Genomic DNA, 14,121 nt, shown 5'->3' on the forward strand with positions numbered 1-14,121 from the left:
CAAGTAGGGTGCATGGTTTGCATGAGGCTGACCCAGGTTTAAGTCCTGGCATCCATATGGTCCCCTGAGCACCAAGGGGTTCTTGTGTGCAGAGCCAGAACTTTGAGCATCACAGGGTGCAACACATAGAAAACAGCAATGACAAAAAAATGAGTTGGTGGTGGGGCCAGATCCTTGACACAGCTGGTAGGTTTGAGCTCCAGCATCCCAGGACATGTCCCCCAGGCCTGCCTGGAGTAATTTCTGAGCACAGAGCCAGGAGTAGTAACCCCTGAGTGTTGCCAGTGTGACTCAAACACAGCAAAATTAGTTGCTTGAGAAGCACGTACCATTTCCACCTGGTTACCTTGCTTATGTCTAAACTAAAAAATTAGAACAAAGCAAAATTTGAATAAAGTCTTTTATGTTAAGGCCACAAACTTCTGATGGGGTTATTAAAGTGCTTTTTTTTAATGCATGTGCTAAGGCCATCATATTTCTGAATATGGTTTAGAGGTCCTTGAATCTCATCATTTATCATTAGTCCAGGGCTATTTAACAGTAAAGCTATGGAAGGCATTACCCGATATGGTCGTTTTCCAAGCATTTTAAATTTTGAGCAATCGAATCAACTTATCTGATTAGACTGGAGTAAGCATATTAACATCTTGGCCCTTATTTGCCTAGCTAGAAAGACAAAATAATCATAAAAGGAAATCTTAAAATAGTAGTTTTTAAGTAAAGTGTGACATGTCAGCCGCTAAGGAGTCAAAAATGTCTGTGAAGAGAGAATAGATCCCTTTTTTGTGAAGTAGCCTGCACAGGTACCACTTTAGATTAATTTAGTTCATTCTCACCATACTCTTAAAGATAGATGGCCTTACACTGTTGTTCCATGAAAGTACTTAGAAATAAGTCTTTTCCCATGTTTTTTGAGTAAAATAAGATCTCCTCCCACAGAGGCAGATTAAAATATGTATGGAAGGAAAAGCGATGCTTGCAGAGTGGAATAGAGAGGTCTTGCGTTATTCTGTGCTCTCAAAATAGATAACGGTTTGGAAGCACGGCTTGGCTTAATGCTTTATCTATGTTCAAGTTGCTTTTTCCCACATAGTTCTAAAGATTTTTTAAGAGGGGAATGGGATAGAATGTCTGTCTAGGATGCGGAAATAGATCCAAATTAACTTAAAATTGAAGTATGGGTATGATATTTCATATTATGTTAGAATTGCTAATGCATTTGATTGAGTGCTTTTTGACAACCCAGCAGGAGAAACAGAAAGTGGGACAGGGTCCATGAGAAGATTGTTTGGGTATTCAAAATTACAGAAATTTGAGAGACTAGAGTTCCCCCACCCCTCTCCACAACTTTTATGCGAAGAATAACTCTTTTAGATGAAATGATTGATGTAGAAACTCAACTTCTGTCAGCAAGATAGTCAGTCTCCATAGAAATATATGACGAGGTGTTCAGGTCATCCAAGACTGTCTCCCCTCCTGCTTTCTCTTGCTGGGCCTTTTTGTGCTGTTTAAGAGATTCTAAATATTTTACAATGATGTTTCTTTATCTTTAACACCTTGCTCTCTCTTTGTGCTTCAGGGAAGATGGTGAAAAAAGTCTGTCCTTGCAACCAGCTCTGTAGTAATTATCTTTTCTTTCTGTTACTTTTGGTCCTTGATTGCAAAGCCTGTTACTCATTAATTCTTTGAAACCTGAAGCTGACACCCTATTCCCAGCTCCGTCTGTCTAGTTTTGCACCCTTTTCTAATGTATCCTTTAACGTGTTTAATCGCTGAACACTGGCTCTCTTCCCAGATTTAGAAATCACCTCTTAACTAGTCCTCAGTGTTAACCCCCTGTGAACTTAGCTCTGTTGTAAAGTGTATGTTAATAATACACTCAGATACATAGAGATCAGAGCTGCCTTTAGGACTCCTTTAGGAGAGGGTCAGCAAATATGTGCCAGCCATGAGTGGTTTTTGCCTACTGGAATCAGTTATCAAAACCGGAAAAGATCCATGCCCTTGTGGCTGAGGTAATAAATCTCACATGCCTTGCATATGTGAGGCCCCAAATTCTGTCCTTAATCACTGCATGCCCTTCAAAGCATTATTGGGTTTAATAATCCTGGTGTTCCAGGAGCAGCCCCATGGTCTTCAAATACTGTTAGGGAGTCCTCACCCACTTCAGAAAGGAATGTTCTACATATCTTGATCTAGTGAGAAAGGTCTGCAAGATCAGAGAGAGGACACTATTTTGTGGAGTTTGGCTTCTTAGTTTAGTGGCTTCACCTTAAGGTGGTTCAACAACCCAACAGGCCACCTACAGGGCCAACAAGAAAACTCCATTTGGGCTACTAGGCGGTAAGTTGTGCCTCATAATAGGCTGTTACTAGAAACTGGTGGTGTTGGGGTTGAGGGAAATGTATTAAGAAGAAAAAACCTTTTAATGAATTTTCTATGGTAAAATGGCTCCTTTTTAAGAGCTTAACAAGATTTAAAGGCTATACCCTCTGTATGACAAGCAGATTAATCCATGTCACAAATACTTTTTGCTTCTATAAAGAACTAGCTATTTCTGTCATCTTTATGGCAAGTCTATTTTTCCCAGGAACTAATGTCTGGTCTAAAAAGCATGTTGATAAAACCGCCCCCTCTTTAGTGGGAAATCTGTTGCAGAAACCAGAATAAGGTTTAAACTGTGGTTGATTCCCGTATAGTGTAAACACCCACTTTCAGAGTCCAGTATTGTTAGTAGTTTTAAATAATTTGGTTATAGAGGGGCCTCACATTATCAGAGGCACCTAGCATGAAACTAGAGAGGACACTCCTAGCATGAGCTTTTGTGAATAAGCAGTGTTCACTTCTATTGAGCTGCTTGTATTTGGCTTTTGACAGCTCTGTTCTCCTGTGATTGGTTTTTGATTTTGTTTTGTTTTGTTTTTGTTCTTGTTCTTTGTTTTTTATCCTTTGGTTAAGCTTAATCATTCAAATAGGATAATAATCCTCATGCATGCCATATGCGTATTACTGCCTGCATTCCATCATCACATTACCCATCCTCATAGCTTGTGCTTCCTGTCCCACCGCTGTCTCTCTCTTGCTAATCGAGGAAGGCTGTTTCCTGTGCTTTTCTATTTTCCACTTAGGTTTTCTCTAGTACAGCAAATCTCTCCTTCCCTTCACACTGTATGTGCAATAGCAGTCCCCTGTGGCTCGAGCAGGCACCAAAAAGTGGGCTGATACACATTCTGCAGAACCAGGCCTTGCCTAGGTGGTTAGAAGCATGTGGCCTTCACTCTGCAGCTTCACCTCCAGGTTACTGTTATTCCGGAGCAGACTTGCTTGTGTATGCCATTCCTTAGGTGATAGAATCTAAACTTGAAGTCAGCAGTGGATGGTAAAGGGCTTTTCCGTGGCAGTTGCTTCCGGTATGCTGCTGTGCTCTAGAGCTGCTTTGTTCTTGAAAGCAGGAAATGACACGCATTTTCGCCCCTGCATTACTTGAAGATCTTAAATCTTAGTGGCTCACAACTTTAATAGCTTTTATTCTGCAGCAAGTGTGAGATCCTGTGTAAGAAATTGGGGTGTAAGGGGGATCAAGCCAGATCATGACTCTTCTCTCCCTCTTCCCTAAATCTTGCCTCCTCGAATCATCTTCAGTGTGCCCTCCAGCAGAGCCGAAATCAGGCAGGATACACTCCTTTCTTTTCAAACCATAGAAATAGAGTTTCTTCATCATAACCTCAAAGCTTCTCCCTCTCCTTTGCACCCTACCTCACCTGAATGTTCCTATTACTTCCACATGAAAGTGCTTGCTCTTCTTGGATGAGGGGGACAAGGAAATGGGTAAAAATCCTTGAACCAATGGAAACCTCAGTCATCTTCAGGAAAATTGTTTTCCTGGCGTTGAAAGGTTGAGTACAACAGAAAGGATTGTAAACATATGGGTTGAGTGCTAGCTCAGTGGGCTCGAGCACATGCTTTGCTTGCAGAGGCCCTGAGTTCAATCCCCAGCAGTCCCCTGCGTACTGCCAGGTGTGACTACATAACAACAAAGACATCCTCCGTATGAGTCATGTTGGTTCTTTATTCATAGACATCTAGAGGAGGGTAAAGGCCTAATTCATTACTCCTAAGTTTATGTTCACAAATTCATGCTAACAGGTACAAATTTTTTTGAGCCAAGCAAGCTACTACTTTTTAATCCTTTCTCTTAAGGAATGGTTAAAGACTTGACAGAATCCTCATGGTTGGAGGACCCCACTTTTTTCTGGGCCAAACACCTACTTTTGCATTCTTTTAACTTTGTTTCTTAACCTTGCTTTAATGTGCAAGAAATCTTTCTCTTTTGCCCTGCATTCATTGGTCAACTCTACCTCCCACATCAACATGATGATGGGAATAGAGTACTATCAGTAAATTTTACTACTCTGTAATGCTTTGAACGGGCTGAGAGAAGTTTTGCTCTTTGTACTTAACCATTATCCTGAGTTTTGCCTCATCTGCAGCAGCTCTGAAGAGAATATGTTTTAATTACCTTGTTTTGCCCCAAGCACAATACCTTAGAACCTTCCTTTCTTGCATGGCTTCCCAATTTATTCTCTTCCATTTTGTGGCTTGCTTTTCATCATACTGTGAAGTTTTTCCTATTTCTAAAATCAAATCTAGGGCTTTTTAATGGTTGCATTCTTTTGTTTTGAACTCTAGGGACCAGCAGCACAAACACTGTCGGAGGGACAGTGAACAGCCAAGCTGCCCAAGCTCAGCCCCCTGCAATGACATCCAGCAGGAAGGGCACATTCACAGATGACCTACACAAGTTGGTGGACAACTGGGCCCGAGATGCCATGAATCTTTCAGGCAGGAGAGGAAGTAAAGGACACATGAATTATGAGGTAATTTTTTTTCTTTATTTTCCCAATCTATTAGCACACATCTGAATCAGAGACAATACAGATTAGCTAGGCTAGTGCTTAATATTTCATGCTGTGACCTTTCATAGCTCCTAACATTTTTGTTCATATTTTGGTGCTACCTGTAGACTTATGATTATAAGCTAAGACGACTTATGATTATAAGCTAGGACTTATTCCTCTGTGCTTAGGGATAACACTTAGAAATGCCATGTGTGGCTCCCAGTTTGAATCAGGGTTGTCTGTGTTGCAAGGCAAGCACCTTTCCTTCTATACTATCTCCCTGGCCCCAACTATTTTAGAAAACCAAAACCAGGAGTACCTGTTTAGTTTTCCTTCTCCAAATCTTTGGCTCCCTATAGGTCAACTCTTTTTCTTTCAATACTCTGAACTGTTTGAAGCATACCACATACTGATTTAGTAAATAGAATCAGTGATTTGTTTGTTTTTGTTTTTTGGTTGTTTGGTTACTACTACTCTTGGCTATGTGCTCAGAAATCGCTCCTGGAGTGGGACGCCCGGGGATTGAACCGGTCCATCCTAGGTCAGCCACATGCAAGGCAAATGCCCTACTGCTGCAACACCACTCCAGACCCGAAGATTCAGTGATGATGGGATATTGTTTTAGGTATTATCTTACTCTGTAAAATCAGGAATTCTAAGTCTAGAATTACATTTAAAGTACCAGGGGCCAGAGAGATAGCACAGTGATAGGATGTCTGCCTTGCGCACAGCTGATCCAAGACGGATGGTGGTTCGAATCCCGGCATCCCATATAGTCCCCCGTACCTGCCAGAGGCAATTTCTGAGCACAGAGCCAGGAGTGGCCCTTGAGCGCTGCTGAGTGTGACCCAAAAACACAAAAATAAATAAATAAAATAAAATAATGAAGTATCACCCATTTCACATGCATGAGCATTCTAACCATATCAAACTTTACATGAGGTTGTTCTTTTTGCAGGGCCCTGGAATGGCAAGGAAGTTCTCTGCACCTGGTCAGCTGTGCATCTCCATGACCTCAAATCTGGGTGGCTCTGCCCCCATTTCTGCAGCATCAGCTACCTCTCTAGGTCACTTCACCAAGTCTATGTGCCCCCCACAACAGTACGGTTTTCCACCTCCCCCCTTTGGCCCTCAGTGGAGTGGGACTGGTGGCCCAGCGCCACAGCCACTTGGGCAGTTTCAACCTGTGGGAACTGCCTCCTTACAAAATTTCAACATCAGCAATTTGCAGAAATCCATCAGCAACCCCCCAGGCTCCAACCTGCGGACCACTTAGTGAGACCTAGAGACATTATCTGAATAGATTTGGGGGCAGGAAATGGAATGCTTAGGGGTGGGGGGGTGGGGGGTGGGAAAGTAGCCTATATACTAACTACTAGTGCTGCATTTAACTGGTTACTTCTTGCCAGAAAGGAATGTTTTTAATACAGCTTAAAGCCCTCAGAATGGAGACTCTTCCCTCCCTTTGCCATTTATTGGAGTGGGACAGACAAAAAGGAAACAGCTTTCTTGTGATAGGGCAGCTTTGAACTATGCTTTCCTGTTTATCAATACCCAAAAATGAGGGCTAGTTAAGATAATTTCATTAGAAAGCTAATGGAGAGCTCAAGGTAAAAAAGAACATATCCCATCTGTATTTCCAAGTGGGTAAAGCTCTTAAATTTTGGTACTTCCCTTTACTCTCTATGCTCCAAGTTCTGTAAAGAATCTAAAGACAGAAAATACATCATTGGGCTCTCTGCTGCCCTTGCCACATCCTTTTGCCCGCTTTCTCTCTCCCACCCCCATCTCCTCTTACTTTTGGCTCTTTAGAACCCAGTAAAAAACAAGAGACTGAGGTTTCCCTTCCTCATGATAGGTCAGTAGTGCTTTAAGCAAACAATATTAGCAGCTTTGACTGCAGCATTAGCAATTAGGGAAAAATAATTAAGTTCCCTGCGGACATGTAACTTTGCCATCAGTTTTGATGTGGAAACACTGTGATATATAAATGTTGTTGGACAACAGTAGTTTTAAGAGTAAAATATGAAAGATTTAAAAAGTTGAAAAAAAAAAGCTAGCTCTGTCCTTTACTTATGAGACACTTTAACTTTTTCCTTTGTATTTCCATTGTATTAGATAAATAAATGTGAATGTAAAATTGTATAAATTACTGTACTTGAATACTTCTGTTCTCCCAGTATTGCTTGCTGGATATTTTAGTGCCTTGGACTTCTATTGCTTCTGCCATTAGCATCAACTTCTCATGAGAACCCAGAACAGCAAAGGGCATGCAGTCCATGGTGACTCTAGCAGTGGGTTATGCCAAAGGGAAAATGAAAGAGTATTTCTTTTTCAGTCATACAACAATTTTGTCTAGAGCAGGTGTCAGGTGTATGATGAGCAGAGTGAGAAGTTAAGTTGACACCAATGGTTGAAAGCAGAAAGTTCTGTTTCAGGAACAGTGAAGAGGGTATGCTAACAAAATCAAAAAGATTATGTCTTTTTAAAAGACAGTTAAACAGATTATGGGTTGTGTATAAGTGAACAAAAAGGGAAGACTAAAGAGAACAAATTTGTTCTGAAGATAAGAGATGCCTGGCCTGTGGGTGTCATAAGCTTGATCATTTGAGCTAGGCTTAAACAGATGAGATCTTGAAGAAATGGCTGAATATAAAAGGAAGGGAGAGGGGGTTCTTTAAGATGGAAAATGTGATAGTGAGACGTCACAGGTGCAGAGACTTGCTCTATGAAAAAAATGGATTGCTTTCCTCTTGTTGGACATGTACAATACATTTTTCACCGTGGGAATTTATTTTGTGGAAAGTAGACCTACCCATTTGCTATAAAATGTCCCGATGGTTGCAGGATCATATTCTATTGTGCCACCTTTATTTATAAAATTGCAACTGTTCACATTTTCATGTAAACTAATGTTCCCCTTTAATAACTACAACAAATCAGTATTACTTAGTGCTATGCCTACCTGTAATGGGCAGTTCTCTTAGTATTTTCAAGAGTTTTCAGGAAATATTTTCTAATTGGCTACCTTTGAGGTCTCTGTTATCTCTTAAGATCGGGAAAGAAGCTAGGAATCTTTGTTTTTTGGGTGCTTCTTCTCTTGACTCTTGAGTTGAGATATTGACATATTTCCAACCTCTTATCCACCTCACAGCACATCCCAGGAATCAAATTAGGAATCTCTATGTTGGCTTTTCTATCCTGGTTTTCCATCTTTGGCCCTTTTTTCTTTATATGAGCCTAGGTCCCACAGTACACAGGAAAGCTGAAAGTTTTAGGATGGTATGGTAGAAATTAAAAAAAAAAAAAAAGGCAAGGGTTTCAGGCCCTACTTCAAATTCTAGGGGAGATAAAAAAGGATAAAACAAAGATGGTGCCATGTAAATGATAAACAAACCACCTAAAACAAATTAACGTAAAATACTTTGACCAGTGGATAGAGGAAGCCAAATGCAGTACAATACCATTTTCTTGTTTGGGTTTAATAACTTGGAGGTCATACCATTTTGTTATTTTGGTTCAATAACTTTGAGGTCTTTTCACTCGCACACAAAAGGAAGAACTGGTTTTATTTACTGTTGATTTGTTTTCCCTCCTGTGGATGAAATAACTGAAGCCTAGAGGAATGAACTAGTGCTACTGAACTGTTTAAATTATTTTTGTGTTAATAGTACACTTTGAGTATCTTTCCACATTAAAAATATTTCTGAATTATAAATGTTTCCCTTACATTATTTAACAATGTACACTGTTTAAAAAAACTGAATTTCAAACCTTGGGGGTTTCTCAGCAGCCGTTAATTGTACATTTTGCACTAACTCTGGGTGTTGCGCTTCTTGTAAGATTGCGCTTTGTGCTTCAGTTTGTTACCTTTGTAGACTTATTTAATGAAACCATTTAAATAAACCAAACCTGCTTTTGTTGAGCTGTGAGGTTTCATTTCCAGCAAATTTCTTTTTCTTATTGTCACTACTTCTGTTTTAATTGTATGCAGTCTACAATTGTATTGCTGACTCTGTGAGTGTGGTAATTTTCACCTGAGCTATAAAGATCATCCTAAAGAGAAATACTTTTCCCGAAAGAAAAGGTAAGGACGTCAGTTTCAGAAGATGAACATGACCAAATTCCCCCACCAGCACATAAGGTAAGTTATTACGACTTTATCTTCCATAGCCATAGAAATAGTTGACTTCCTTCCTGTACCTATACCTCTTATCTCCACTGGAAAAAAAGAATGGTGAAGCAAGATTATAGCCTGACTTCATACAATAAAACACCACATAGGACTTTATTCATAGCATGATGCACAGTGCAAGCACAACTCAAGCGAGACAGGTTTGGCTCTAGAGAACCATTTGAAAGCAAGACACTCTACATTTGTCTCAGTGCGTATTGTTTATATTACAGCATGTTAAATAGTAACGTGAAAAAGCAATGCATATCTTAATCTAAAATATTGCTGGATCTGGAAAAGTATTACAGGACTAGGCACTTAATTTGCATGTTACTAGTAGCCCCTGGCTCAACTCCCTGACATGAATCCCTGAGTACCACCAGCTATGACCCAAAACCAAAAAAATATTCTGAATTAAATTGCCTTAGTGCATTTGAACCTTAATCATCATTTAAGATTTCACTGGGCCCAACTCTGCTGATGGAGTTCTTGTTCTATTGCTACTGACTGACCAGTTAGTTTCACTGTAGGCCATTTCTTGAAATAATGAAGTTTGCCACATCACTTGAGACATTCTTTCTTAAAAGTTCTCTGTAGTATTGTAACATGGAATTTTAATCAACTCTGTAGTATTGTAACATGGAATTTTAATCAATTGGACCATTGTGATAGTACAGCAGGTAGGGGTGTTTGCCCTGCATGCAGCCAACTTGGGTTTAATCTTCAGCATCCCATTTGTTCCCTCAAGCCTGCCAGGAGTGATGTCTAAACACACAGAATCTGGTGCCCAGGGGTCTCAAACTCAATTTACCTGGGGGCCGCAGGAGGCAAAGTCGGGGTGAGGCAGGACTGCATAAGGAATTTCACAAAAAGTACTCAAACGTCATTAACAGTTTTAAGTATTTCTTCTGAACATGAATAGAACATTGAGTGAAGATCATGAACAGTTCTTCTGAACATGGCACCTTTTGCCTATTCCTTGCTGCCAGAGACTTGACAGCGCTGCTTCTCACAAATCTGAACCACATTTGGCTTTAGAGAGGAGACCCTCAGTATGGCTTGAAGATGATCAAGTCTGGACCTTATTTTGACTTAGTGAAGTTCACTGTGGAGAATAACTTTTCACACAAATATGTGCTCCCAAAAAGGCACATGGTGTGCTTGAACATTCGGGAAAGCTCAGGGAAAGGGGGGGGGGGGCAATTCTCTCAAAAATTGCCCATGCATGTCTGCTTTTTCACTAATCTCCCTGAACTTGGCTTTGAAATCAGAGGTGCATTACAGGTCAATGAGCTCCATTTGAAGCACAGGAGGGGCATCTTGCACATCAAAGGAAAAGGGATCCACAAAAATTTGGAAAGTAGCTCTATGCTTTTTGAAGTCTGCAAATCTGTGATCAAATTCCTTCTCTAGCTTAAAAATAACATCAACATATTTCTCACCACTGAATGGTATGCCTGCATCTACAAGTTCCTTGTATGCTGGGGAATGGCAAAGGTTTGTCTGAGAGAGCTGGGATTTCCATAACACAAGTTTTGTAGAGAATGCTTACATGTTGTCATAGGCAGCACTGATAAGCTGCCCCGGGCCTTGTAACATCTTGTTCAGTACATTCAGCTTATGTGTGATGTCAACAAGAAAAGCTAAGTCCATGAGCCATTTGTGATCACTCAACTGAGAAACAGCATTCCCGTCCTCCTCCATGAAGGCTTTCACTTCTCTCAACTCAAAAAATCTTTTCAGGACATTTCCCCTGCTGAGCCAACGTACCTCGGTGAAATAGAGCAGATCTCCATATTCTGACTCCATTTCCTCTAAAAAAGCATGGAACCTCCTGTGCTTTAAGCCCCTGGATCTGATTTGGTTGATGCATTTCACAACAGACATCACATTGTCACACGGCAGGCATTCACTGCAAAGGGCCTGCTGATGGATAATGCAGTGAAGAGCAGTGGCCTTCTCTACATCCTCCTCTTCAAGTTTTTTTTGAACAAGTGTCACCAGTCCATTTTTCGTCATCGATGGTGCTCCATTCGTTATTATTCCAACAGACCTCTTCCATGGCAAACCTGCATTCTCAATGACATCACAAAGATGCCAAAATAGCTCATTAGTGGTGGTCTGGCCATGCATTGAATTATTTTGAACAGCTCCTCTGTCAATTCAAAATTGCAATCAACACCACGGACATAAATTGTGAGCTGCGCAGTGTCTGTTTATATCTGTGCCCTCGTCAGGAGCAAATGAGTATGCATCAAAACATTTGGATTTCTCACACAGTTGATAATGTCACCTGACATGTCAGAAATGAGCTCTGCCACAGTGTTGGCAGAAAGGCTGATTTTGCTAAACTGACCTTTCTTTTCCAGACAGTTAATACTTGCAGCCAGTAACATGCATTTTTTAACAAACTCTCCTGTGAATTGTTTCCCTGCCTTAGCTATCATCTCACTAACCATGTAACTAGCTTGACTAATGCAACATTCTCTTTGGTTGCTTTCTTGAAGATATCTTGTTGCTTTAAGACGCTTGGCTCACTCATTTCCTTGATATTTTGCACATTCCTCAGCATGTTTAGTTGAATACTGGCGTTTTAAGTTGTATTTCTTGTGCACTGCAACTTTCTCTGAGCAGATAAGACGTGGGGATGCCCCTGTGCTCAACAAAGAAATACTGCGTCTCCCACTTTTCCTGAAATTGTCTGTGCTCGTCATCAATCTTTCTCTTCACTGCAGACTTAGATGAAGGTTTGACAAAATCTAATTCTGTAATAAACTTCTTTCCCTTAGGCCTCCGATAATGCAAGGGACAGCGGGCAGGAGCAGCGGAAATGACGTCTGCACTAGGCGCAAAGTATTCGCGATTATTCAGTTACTGAATATTCGCAATAAAAAATCGCATTAGTAAGAAATTGCAAAAAATCGCATTAAACATTTGCATACCTCAAAAGGAACTGCTCGGGGTATGCGAATGTTTAATGCGATTTTTTCTTACTAATGCGATTTTTATTGCGATTATTCGGTAAGCGAATAATCGGGAATACTGCAATATTTGAAGGCTGACTGCGGGCCACAAAATGTTGTACGGAGGGCCGCAAATGGCCCGCGGGCCGAGTGTTTGAGACCCCTGTGGTAACCCCTGAGTGCCACTGGGTGTGGTCCAAAAACAAAACAAAAAAAAATAACTTGAAATCAAGGGGCCAGAGAGTACAGTGGGTAAAGGGCTTGCTTTGTACACAGACAACTCGGGTTCAATCTCTAGCATCCCATATGATCCCTTGAGCACCACCAGGAATTATTCCTGAGTTCAGAGCCAGGAATAATCCCTGTTCATCGCCCTGTGGACCCACCCAAGGTTATCTTTTTTGTTGTTTTCTTGGGGGCCACACCCATTTGATGCTCAGGGGTTACTCCTGGCTAAGCACTCAGAAATCGCCCCTGGCTTCCGGAGACCATATGGGATAGAACCGCAGTCCTTCCTTGGCTAGTGCTTGCAAGGCAGACACCTTACCTCTAGCGCCACCTTGCCGGCCCTTATCTTTTTTTTAATTAAGTCCTTTCATGCCCTACCATTACTTTGTTTTTGTAATATTGGAAATCAGTATCACAGTATATTCACCAGTAGATGCCCTAAGGACTTTTTAGCCACACCTGGTGGTGCTAAGGGGACAGTTCTCGGGTCATTTCCAATGGGCCAGGGAACAGTGCCAGGGATCAAAACCTGGCCTTGTGCATGCATAGCCATTTCATTCGTACTTTGAGCTATTTCCCTAACCCCAAGAAATCAGAAAATTTTGTCCTTCAAAAAATGTTCCTTAGTTTATGTCTTGATTTTGGGGCCATACTCAGCAGCGCTCAGCGGTTACTCCTGACTCTGCACTCAGGAATTACTCCTGGCAGGCTCAAGGGACCATATGAGATGCCAGATGGACGTGGGCGCCTGGGATTGAACCCAGCTCAGCTGTGTGCAGGGCAAATGCCTACACGCTCTATCACTCCAGCCCCTTGTTCAAGTTTTTTAGTAGCCTCTGAAATCTTCACTTTTCTAGCCCCTTAAAGTCCTTGAGGTCATCCATGAGCATTGAAATTAGCTTCTTTAAACTTTTGATCTCATGAATCTTGGAGAATCCCCTTGTACGTCCATCAGGGCTCTGATTAGGTACATTTGAACCAATGATATTTTGAAAGGCATCTTTCGTTCTGGAGTAGTAGAGCTCCATTATTAACCTACGGTGTAAGCATATTATCTAGGCTTTATCATACAAAGCACATTTTCCACAATGCTAAGAGCATTAGGATTTTCAGAATGGTAAATTAACATTGGCTTCAACTTTAATAAGCTGCATTGTGCATTGGTTCCTAACAGGAATCATCTTCACGTTTGAAACATTAAGGCCAGGTACTAACTTTTCTTCCTAGCTATTATTTTCTAGATGGCATTTGACAATGGAAGGCAGTCTCATCTACGTTGAAAATCTATTGATTAGCAAAGCTGTCTTCAGTCACCATCAATGACAGCCTTCAATGTAGATCTTCAGAAAAGCTACTGCAGAGTTGACAGCATTTTTACCTGGTACTTGTAAAGTTAGCAAGTGACTTGTGACATTTCACATTCCTTTTTTTTTTGGGGGGGGGGGCCACACTCGGCATTGCTCAAGGCTTACTCCTGGCTGTCTGCTCAGAAATAGCTGCTGGCAGGCACGGGGGACCATATGGGACACCGGGATTCAAACCAACCACCTTAGGTCCTGGATCGGCTGCCTGCAAGGCAAACGCTGCAGTGCTATCTCTCCGGGCCCCACATTTCTTTTTTAATATTCTACTTGGTGCTTCTCAGGACTTAATCCTGCTTAAGAGTGAGCCCTGGTGGTGCTTAAGGGACCATGCGTAGCACTGGGATGCAACTAGGCTGGAAAGCCTTGGACACAGTAACTTGACTACTGATGCTACCCCAAGAGCTGTTCCACTTTCTTATTCACATGTTCATTGGCACAGCAATTTTCATTTCTTTGAAGAACTTGTCCTTCTAACTTTTGGAGGAGTGGGGGGC

At 41.3% G+C, this 14,121-nt stretch overlaps 1 protein-coding gene and 1 long non-coding RNA gene across 2 annotated transcripts in view; both read left to right on the plus strand.

Annotated features, from left to right (window-relative positions):
• The window catches only part of WNK1 (WNK lysine deficient protein kinase 1), a 134,464-nt gene extending 128,089 nt beyond the window's left edge, over positions 1-6,375 (plus strand). Inside the window, 2 exon segments of the mRNA XM_049783240.1 lie at positions 4,690-4,877; positions 5,857-6,375. Coding sequence (XP_049639197.1) covers positions 4,690-4,877; positions 5,857-6,174 — 506 coding nt within the window. The 3' untranslated portion in view covers positions 6,175-6,375.
• Positions 6,376-6,642: 267 nt separating this feature from the next.
• On the plus strand, positions 6,643-8,823 carry LOC126022358 (uncharacterized). Its single transcript, XR_007500263.1, has 2 exons — positions 6,643-8,393; positions 8,432-8,823. It is a non-coding gene; the product is annotated as an uncharacterized LOC126022358 (long non-coding RNA).
• The last annotated feature ends 5,298 nt before the right edge of the window (positions 8,824-14,121 follow it).

The sequence above is a fragment of the Suncus etruscus genome, chromosome 11 (genome assembly GCF_024139225.1).
Source record: "Suncus etruscus isolate mSunEtr1 chromosome 11, mSunEtr1.pri.cur, whole genome shotgun sequence".
NCBI classification, from domain to species: Eukaryota; Metazoa; Chordata; class Mammalia; order Eulipotyphla; family Soricidae; genus Suncus; species Suncus etruscus.